At 49.4% G+C, this 10381-nt stretch overlaps 1 protein-coding gene across 1 annotated transcript in view; it reads left to right on the top strand.

Annotated features, from left to right (window-relative positions):
* Positions 1-10381, top strand: part of GSK3B (glycogen synthase kinase 3 beta) — a 130760-nt gene that overhangs the window by 85236 nt on the left and 35143 nt on the right. Inside the window, 1 exon segment of the mRNA XM_077479374.1 lies at positions 54-151. Coding sequence (XP_077335500.1) covers positions 54-151 — 98 coding nt within the window.

The following is a 10381-nucleotide window of genomic DNA, read 5'->3' as shown; positions in this document are numbered from 1 at the left end:
TGTGTGACATCACTCTTTTGTACCTGTGTGACATCACGCTTTCTCTTCTCCAGATGTCTGGTCAGCGGGCTGTGTGCTGGCCGAGCTGCTCCTGGGTCAGCCAATTTTCCCCGGTGACAGCGGAGTGGACCAGCTAGTGGAGATCATCAAGGTAAGGAAAATTGCTTTTGAATTATTTTACCTAGCACCCCCATATCTGTTGGCAGTATATGATGAAATCTGTCTGTAAATATGGTGACCGCTCCATATCTGATGCTGGGCCATGATGAATTCTGTTTATAGAGCAGCAGACTGGCTCCCATTACTGGTGCCAATATGTTAGGAATCCTTTTTGTAGAGCTGCATAGCACCACATATCTGGTGGAAGTCTGTGGTGAAGTCTGCCGTAGAGCTTCAGACTATGATGGAGTCTGGCTGTTGGTTTGCTCAACTCCCCATATATGGTGCCAGGCCATGATGAAGTTTAGTAAAGAGCTGCAGGGCAGTCCCTTATCTGGTAGCAGTCTATGATGAATTCTGTTATAGAGCTGCAGACCATCCCATATCTGGTGCCATTCCATTAGGACAGGGCTCGACAAACCCCAGGCGCCAGGTCGCCAATGCGACCAGAAATCGCGACCTGACTGCCGTCCTCCTCCCTCCTTCACACTCTGCAGCACCGCGCTGTGTGTGAAACTGACACGCAATGGAGAGGAGGATGATCTGTCAGCCTGATGTCGGGGTGGGCGGCACCTGGCCGGGTTGGGCGGGACCCGGCCGGGGTGGGGGCGGGACCAAGCAAGCTATCAAACACCAGCCAATGGGATCTGGGCGGGCCGCTACGTGTATGTGGCCCACCCCTTTTCTTAAGCAGCCCAATCGTTGGCTGGTGTTTGATAGCTGCTGAGTCCCGCCCACCCCGGCCGGGTCCCGCCCACCCCGACATCAGGCTGAAATCTGACATATCCACCTCTCTGTTACTTGTCAGTTTCACACCCCGGCAGGGTCCCGCCAGCTCCTCTGTTACATTTCAGTAACAGAGTGCTCCGTGTGAAACCTGCCAGTGCCACCTGCCACCAATCAGTGCCACCTCCAATCAATACCACCTGCAAACAACCAGTGCCACCTGCCAGCGCCAACCAGTGCCAGCACCAACCAGTGCCACCTGCCAGCGCCAACCAGTGCCACCACCAATCAATACCACCTGCCACCACCAACCAGTGCCACCTGCCACCAACCAGTGCCACCTGCCACCAACCAGTGCCACCTGCCACCGCCAATCAGTGCCAGTGCCAACCAGTGGCACCTGCCAGTGCCACCACCAATCAGTGCAACCTGCCAGCGGCAACCAGTGGCATCTGCCACCACAAATCAGTGCCACCTGCTAGTGCCAACCAGTGCCACCGCCAATCAATACCACCTGCAACCACCACCCAGTGCCACCTGCGACCACCCAGTGCCACCTACCAGTGCCACCTGTCAGTGCCACCTGTCAGTGCCACCTGCCACCGCCAATCAGTGCCACCGCCAACCAGTGCCACCTGCCACCACCTACCAATGCCACCACCAACCAGTGCCACCTGCCACTGCCAATCAGTGCCACCTGCCAACACCAACCAGTGCCACCGCCAATCAGTGCCATCTGCCAGTGACAACTAGTGCCATCGCCAACCAGGGCCACCTGCCATCACCAACCAGGGCCACCTGCCATCACCAACCAAAGCCACCTGCCAGTGCCAATAGTGCCACTTGCCAGTTCCAAACCAGTGTCACCTGCCAGTTCCAAACCAGTGTCACCTGCCAATGCCAACTAGTGTCACCTGTCGGTGCCATCTGGCAGTTCCACGTGCCTTCCAGTGGCAACCAGTGCCACCTGCCAGTGCCAGCCAGTTCCATCTGTTGCCAGCCTTACTCTTTCTGGTCAGCCCATACCCCTGATGTAACAGCGTTTCAATGGAGTTATTGACTGGGTGCTCCATTGTGAGTTAGGGATAGGGGGTGAAAATGAGTGGCCTTACCCCGGGAGCTGAAAAAAAAACTGGCTCCTAACTTTTTTAACTGGCTCCTAAATGCAAAGCAAATTTGTCAACCCCTGCATTAGGAATCCGTTTGTAGAGCTGGTTGGAAGTCTGTGATGAAGTCTGCTGTAGAGCTCCAGACTATGACAAAGTCTGGCTGTAGGTATGCAGACCACCCCATGTCTGGTGCCAGTCCTTGATGAAAGCTGGTTGTCGATATGCAGACCACTCCTATATCTGGGGCCAGTCTACTATGTCTGCTGTAGAGCTGCAGCCCATGACAAAGTCTGGCTGTAGATGTGCAGACCACCCCATGGCTGGTGCCAGTCCTTGATGAAAGCTGGTTGTAGATGTGCATACCACCCCATATCTGGTGTCGGTGCATGATATCTGGCTGTAGATATGCAAACCACCCTATAACTAGTGGCAGTCTATTAGGAAGTCTGCTAAAGAGCTTCAGACCATGGTGAAGTCAGGGTGTGGAGCTGCATTCTATGATATAACCTAGTTATAGATATGCAGGCCACTTCTTATCTGGAGCCAGTCTATTAAGATGACTGCTCTAGAGCTGCAGTCCGTGATGAATTCTGGCTGTAGATGTGCAGACCACCCCATATCTGGTGCCAGTCCATGGTGAAGTCTGGCTGTAGATGTGCAGACCACCCCATATCTGGTGCCAGTCCATGGTGAAGTCTGGCTGTAGATATGCAGACCACCCCATATCTGGTGCCAGTCCATGGTGAAGTCTGGCTGTAGATATGCAGACCACCCCATAGCTAGTGCCAGTCCATAATGTTAGGTTATAGAGCTGCAGACATGCAGACCGCCCATATCTGGTGTCAGTACATGATGATATCTGACTGTAGATATGCAGACCATCCCATAACTAGTGTCAGTCTGTTAGGAAGTCTGCTAAAGCGCTGAAGTCTATGGTGAAGTCAGGGTATAGTGCTGCAGTCTATGATGAAACCTAGTTATAGATATGCAGGCCACCCCATAACTAGTGGCAGTCTATTGGAACGTTTGCTGTAGAGCTGCAGTCCCTGATGAAGTCTGCTAAAGAGCTGCAGTCCCTGATGAAGTCTGTTAAAGATCCGTGGTCTATGATGAAACCTAGATATACATATGCAGGCCACTCCTATATCTGGTGCCGGTCTTTTGAGGTGTCTGCTGTAGAGCCACAGTTCGATATGAAGCCTGGCTGTAGATGTGCAGACCACCCCATATCTGGTGCCAGTCCATGATGATGTCCGGTTGTAGAGTTGCAGACATGCAAACCAACCCATATCTGGTGTCAGTCCATGATCATGTCAGGTTGTAGAGTGGCAGACCACCCCATATCTAGTGCTAGTCCATGATGATGTCAGGTTGTAGAGATGTGTGGTAGTCCATGATGATATCTGTCTGTAGATAGGCAGACCACCCCATAACTAGTGGCAGTCTATTAGGAAGTCTGCTAAAGAGCTGCAGTCCCTGATGAAGTCTGTTAAAGATCCGTGGTCTATGATGAAACCTAGGTATACATATGCAGGCCACTCCTATATCTGGTGCCGATCTATTGAGGTGTCTGCTGTAGAGCCGCAGTTCGATATGAAGTCTGGCGGTAGATACACAGACCACGCCATATCTGGTGCTAGTCCATGATGATGTCCGGTTGTAGAGTTGCAGACCAGCCCATAACTGGTGTCAGTCCATGATGGTGTCAGGTTGTAGAGATGCAGGCCACCCCATATCTAGTGCCAGTCCATGATGATGTCAGGTTGTAGAGATGCAGACCACCCCATATCTGGTGTCGGTCTATAATGATGACAGGTTGTAGAGTTGCAGACCACCCCATACCTGGTGTCGGTCCATGATGATGTCAGGTTGTAGAGATGCAGACCACCCCATATCTAGTGCCAGTCCATAATGATGTCAGGTTGTAGACCACCCCATACCTGGTGTCGGTCCATGATGATGTCAGTTTATAGAGATACGTGGTAGTCCACGATGATATCTGGCTGTAGATATGCAGACCGCCCCATAACTAATGGCAGTCTATTAGGAAGTCTGCTAAAGAGCTGCAGTCTCTGGTGAAGTTGGGGGTGTAGAGCTGCAGTCTATGATAAAACCTAGTTATAGATATGCAGGCCACCCCATAACTAGTGGCAGTCTATTAGGACGTTTGCTGTAGAGCTGCAGTCCCTGATGAAGTCTGCTAAAGAGTTGCCGTCCCTGATGAAGTCTGTTAAAGAGCCGTGGTCTATGATGAAACCTAGGTATACATATGCAGGCCACTCCTATATCTGGAGTTGGTCTATTGAGGTGTCTGCTGTAGAGCTGCAGTTCATGATGAAGTCTGGCTGTAGATGCTTAGACCACCCCATATCTGGTGCCAGTCCATGATGTCTGGATGCAGACTAACCCCATATCTAATGAAGTTGTCAGCTTTCGCACTCATGCTGTTACATCTCCAGTGTCTGGATTGTCACCTATTTCTTTACCGGCGAAGTTGCAATTAATGGACCACCAAAACTTGAGCCTTCGTTGCCTCGATCAGCGCAACTCCACCTGACTTCCTTCTATCTGAAAATTGAAGGAGCTGGTCTTAAAATTGTTGGACGAACAGAGATTGCAGCCGCTCTTTAGGTATTCTGACAGCCGCGAATCACAGCGCACCGAATACAGTAGCCAGCAGTGGATATTTGTCCATCCAGACTGTTTTTAGCATCATGGATGGGGAAATCTAAGAGTATATGTCGGCCAGTCTCTGAAAACTGAAGGAAAACAAATACAATCCCTCGGTGGCCAATCCTGTTATTTTTGCCATTTGTTCACTAAGCATTTGTAGCAGACATACAAATGACCACTAGGGGCTGAATGTATAACCACACGAAATGCATTGCGGTGGAACAAGAAGAATAGAAAACTGTAAAAGATAGATGGATAAATGACTATAAAAGGAGAAACGTGATCAGAATGACTCAAATGGTGAAAATTCACTATAGATTGCCTCTAAGGCCGACTCGGCTGTTGGACATTTGTGGGGCAGGGCCACCATCAGATATCTTGGGACCCCATACAGCCAACTTAACAAGGTCTCCCATGCCACCTCCACCCTTCATTACCCAGATCCTCCTTTCTTACATTGTTTCTCTCACTCAGGATATAGATTGTGGGTGCTCGGTACCCTCCTCCTCTGTCCCATCCCCCCTCTCTCCACTCCTCTGTGGCCTTTCAAGTGGAGCACATCCAGCGGGCCCTGCTGCCAGCCTTGGGTCAGGTTTCTTTTTCACAAGTGCTGCTGCTGGCATGGAGAAGAGAGCCTGCTAGCAGCAGCGGCAGCCTGTGAGACAACCGAGCAGAGAGAGAGAGACGAGCCTGCAGGGACTGCACTGATTTCTGATTTATAATAATATTATTTCCATGCATGGTAAGCTCATGCCACCCGGTATCTCCATGGCAGCTGCCAGCGAGCACCAAGTGCAGCCTTGCAGCTTCATTGGCAGCAGCCAGGGTCACCATTAGAAATCATAGGACAGCCTGTACTGTCTACGTGACGCCCCCACCATCAGCTGTCCTGTTTGTGGGTACATTTTGTACGACTTTACAGTTCAGTTTGTGGGTTAGGTGCAGTGAACTTGCAGAGTCCAAGCTTGGCAGTAACAATATATAGTAGAAAAGGTTGAAGCACACTCGACTGGAACCACTTACAACAACTTTGCAGTAGGGAAATGCCAACAGCGTCTGCCATGAAGAGCGGAATTCTCTCAGCACTGTCCCTTGACAGACGAGGATCCTTTCCCTACGCTAGCCACACGCATAAAGCGTGCCAAACCCGGGTGCCGGAGTCTTAAATAGACTCCACCTGACCCAAGATGGCCACCAGAGTCACATGGGGTGCCAGCATCCAATTAGTTAGCTGTCTCCCTGTGACTGAGGAAATCGGAGGAACCGTACAACTTCCTGCATTGCTGCTCTTGGTTGAGTGCCCCCTATAGTGGAGAATACAGACTCCACCTGCCTACAAGTTTCTTGCTGAATTTGAACCTCTTTTACAACAATGGGAGAATTGGGGCTTGTTGAGCTGTAAAAAACATTTGTAAGCTTTCTGTGTAACGTTACAGTGCCAGGAAAAAGTATTCACACCCCCTTGAAATGTTCCACATTTTGTCATGTTTCAACCAAAAATATAAATGTGTTTTTATTAGGATTTTATGTGATAGACCAACACCAAGTGACACATAATTGTGAAGTGGAAGGAAAATGATAAATGGTTTTCTAATTTTTTTACAAATAAATATGTGAAAAGTGTGGGGGGGGGGGCATTTGTATTCAGCCTCCTTTACTCTGATACCCCCTAACTAAAATCTAGTGGAACCAATTGCCTTCAGAAGTCACCTAATTAGTAAAAAGAGTCCACCTGTGTGTAATGTAATCTCAGTATAAATACGGCTGTTCTGTGAAGCCCTCAGAGGTTTGCTAGAGAACCTTAGTGAACAAACAGCATCATGAAGGCCAAGGAACACACCAGACAGGTCTGGGATAAAGTTGTGGAGAAGTATAAAGCAGGGTTCGGTTATAAATAAATATCCCAAGATTTGAACATCTCACGGAGCTCTGTTCAATCCATCATCGGAAAATGGAATGAGTATGGGACAACTGCAAACCTACCAAGACATGGCCGTCCACCTAAACTGACCGGGCCGGGCAAGGAGAGCATTCATCAGAGAAGAGCCAAGAGGTCCATGGTAACTCTGGAGGAGCTGCAGAGATCCACAGCTCAGGGGGGAGAATCTGTCCACAGGACAACTATTAGTCGTCTCTCCACAAATCTGCCCTTTATGGAAGAGTGACAAGAAGAAAGACATTGGTGATAGAAAGTCATAAGAAGTCCTATTTGCAGTTTGTGAGAAGCCATGTGGGGGAGGGGGCAGCAAACATGTGGAACAAGGTGATCTGGTCAGAGGAGACCAAAATTTAATTTTTGGGCCTATAAGCAAAACGCTATGTGTGGGGAAAACTAACACTGCACATCACCCTGAACACACCATCCCCACCGTGAGACATGGTGGTGGCAGCATCATGTGGTGGGGATGGTTTTCTTCAGCAGGGACAGGGAAGCTGGTCAGAGTTAATGGGAAGATGGAGACAAATGCAGGACGATTTTAGAAGAAAACCTGTTAGTCTGCAAAAGACTTGAGACCGGGGCGGAGGTTCACCTTCCAGCAGGACAACGACCCGAAACATCCAGCCAGAGCTACAATGGAATGGTTTAGATCAAAGCATATTCATGTGTTAGAATGGCCCAGTGGCAGTCCAGACCTAAATCACATTGAGAATCTGTGGCAGGACTTGAAAATTGCTGTTCACAGACGTTCTCCATCCAATCTGACAGAGCTTGAGATATTCTGCAAAGAAGAACGGGCAGAAATGTCACTCTCTAGATGTGCAAAGCTGGTAGAGACACCCCCAAAAAGACTTGTAGAGAAAAGGGGTTCTACAAAGTATTGACTCCGGGGGGCGCCATACCAATGCTCCCCACACTTTTTACGTTTATTTGTATAATTTATCATTTTCTTTCCACTTCACAATTATGTGCCACTTTGTGTTGGTCTATCACATAAAATCCCAATAAAATATATTTGTTTTTGGTTGTAACATGACAAAATGTGGGAAAATTTCAAGGGGTGTGAATACTTTATCAAGGCACTGTATATAGACTTTTTCATTCTTGCTGGCTAGTCTGTGTAAGCGATTTCGGCAAGTTGGAGAAAAAGGGAGGGTTGGTTACCTGTCAGGACACAAAACCGTGGATGGGCAGCAGAGGTCTCACCACCCACCCGTAGGTGGCGATAACATCTGGCGTCTCTACAGTTGGCTGGTGCAGATTATACTTTGAATAGCTGTACTGAATGTGTATATGAGGATTGTGTGTTCTGTTTTTGTTGTGTTGTCTGAGCTGTAGATTGTGTATTTATTGTATTTGTACGGATTGTATACACAGCATTTGTGTATTTATCCGGTGTTCAGGTGTAGGCGGAGTGCTCGGTGTGGGGCACCTTGTTAGAGTAGACGGCCTGTCCCACGATGTGGAGGTAGCGTGCCGTGTGTGTAGGTACAGGTGGCATCACGGCATTGCGTGGTTGTCTGTAGTGTAGGCACAGGTGGCGTCACGGCATTGTGTGGTTGTCTGTAGTGTAGGTACAGGTGGCGTCACGGCATTGCGTGGTTGTCTGTAGTGTAGGTACAGGTGGCATCACGGCATTGCGTGGTTGTCTGTAGTGTAGGCACAGGTGGCGTTACGGCATTGCGTGGTTGTTTGTAGTGTAGGTACAGGTGGTGTCACGGCATTGCGTGGTTGTCTGTAGGGTAGGTACAGGTGGCGTCACGGCATTGCGTGGTTGTCTGTAGTGTAGGTACAGGTGGCATCACTTCATTGTATGGTTGTCTGTAGTGTAGGTACAGATGGCGTCACGGCATTGCGTGGTTGTCTGTAGTGTAGGTACAGGTGGCGTCACGGCATTGCGTGGTTGTCTGTAGTGTAGGTACAGGTGGCATCACGGCATTGTGTGGTTGTCTGTAGTGTAGGTACAGGTGGCATCACGGCATTGCGTGGTTGTCTGTAGGGTAGGTACAGGTGGCATCACTTCATTGTATGGTTGTCTGTAGTGTAGGTACAGATGGCGTCATGGCATTGCGTGGTTGTCTGTAGTGTAGGTACAGGTGGTGTCACGGCATTGTGTGGTTGTCTGTAGTGTAGGTACAGGTGGCATCACGGCATTGCGTGGTTGTCTGTAGGGTAGGTACAGGTGGTGTCATGGCATTGCATGGTTGTCTGTAGTGTAGGTACAGGTGGCGCACACAACAGTGTTGCAATGGTAATAATTCTCTCAAACCACCCCCCTCCCTCCCCTCTCCCCAGTTAGTTTAACCCCATCAGCACCGGGCAAATTCTGACACTTCTCACATACGTGTAAAAATCTGCATATTTTTACACGTGGTAGAAAATTAGAACCCTCCCCCCCCCCAACATATATATTTTTTTTAAGGCACAGCTTAGAGAATAAAATGGCGTGCGTTGAAATTTTTTAGATCACTTGTAAGTTTTTGGGAGAAAAAAATGCACTTTTAATGAGTTTTAAATAAATAATACTCAACGTGAAAGATGTTACGAGTTAATAGATACCAAACATGTCGGGTCTTAAAACTGCATACGCCGGTGGAATGGCGCAAAACTACAGCTCCTAAAAAATCTCCCTAGGCGACTTTAAAAGCCTTTACAGGTTAGCAGTTTAGAGTTGCACAGGATGTCTGGTAATAGAATTATTGCTCTCACTCTGATGTTCGTGGCGATACCTCACATGCGTGGTGCGATCACCGTTTACTTTGCTTGTGGGACTAATGTACACGTCCGCATTCATGCGCAAACCATGGAGGGGATAGGATGCTTTCAGTTTTGTTTTTACATTTTTTTTTTTATTATTATTTGTTATTGATCATTTTTAGCATTTTTATTGCTATCACAAGGTATGAAGAACATCCTGTGTGATAGCATGAGCTGTGACAGGTCACCGTTATGGAAGATCCGGGGTCTTTTAGACCCCGGACCCCTCCTCTGCTGCGAACCCCGGACCCCGGATCCCTCCTCTGCTTTTTTTTATTTATTTTTTTATCACTTTTTTTGCTATCACAAGGTATGAACAACATCCCGTATGATAGCTTGGGCCATGACAGGTCCCCGTTATGGAAAGATCTGGGGTCTATTAGACCCCGGATTTCTCCTGCATTAGACCCCGGATCTCTCCTGCATTGGACCCCCGGATCTCTCCTGCATTGGACCCCCCGGATCTCTCCTGCATTGGACCCCCCGGATCTCTCCTGCATTGGACCCCCCGGATCTCTCCTGCGTTGGACCCCCCGGATCTCTCCTGCGTTGGACCCCCCGGATCTCTCCTGCGTTGGACCCCCCGGATCTCTCCTGCGTTGGACCCCCCGGATCTCTCCAGCGTTGGATCCCCCGGATCTCTCCTGCGTTGGACCCCCCGGATCTCTCCTGCGTTGGACCCCCCGGATCTCTCCTGCGTTGGACCCCCCCGGATCTCTCCTGCGTTGGACCCCCCGGATCTCTCCAGCGTTGGATCCCCCGGATCTCTCCAGCGTTGGATCCCCCGGATCTCTCCTGCGTTGGACCCCCCGGATCTCTCCTGCGTTGGACCCCCCGGATCTCTCCTGCGTTGGACCCCCCCCGGATCTCTCCGGCATTGGACCCCCCGGATCTCTCCGGCATTGGACCCCCCGGATCTCTCCGGCATTGGACCCCCCCGGATCTCTCCTCTACCCTCCAAAGCATCTGATCAGATTGAGATATTATTATTATTATTATTATTATTATTATTCAGGAT

This window comes from Lithobates pipiens, unplaced genomic scaffold, assembly GCF_037356315.1.
Source record: "Lithobates pipiens isolate NorthernLeopardFrog02 unplaced genomic scaffold, aLitPip1_a1.2 Scaffold_16, whole genome shotgun sequence".
Lineage (NCBI taxonomy): Eukaryota > Metazoa > Chordata > Amphibia > Anura > Ranidae > Lithobates > Lithobates pipiens.
This window is presented reverse-complemented; position numbering and strand designations above follow the sequence as displayed.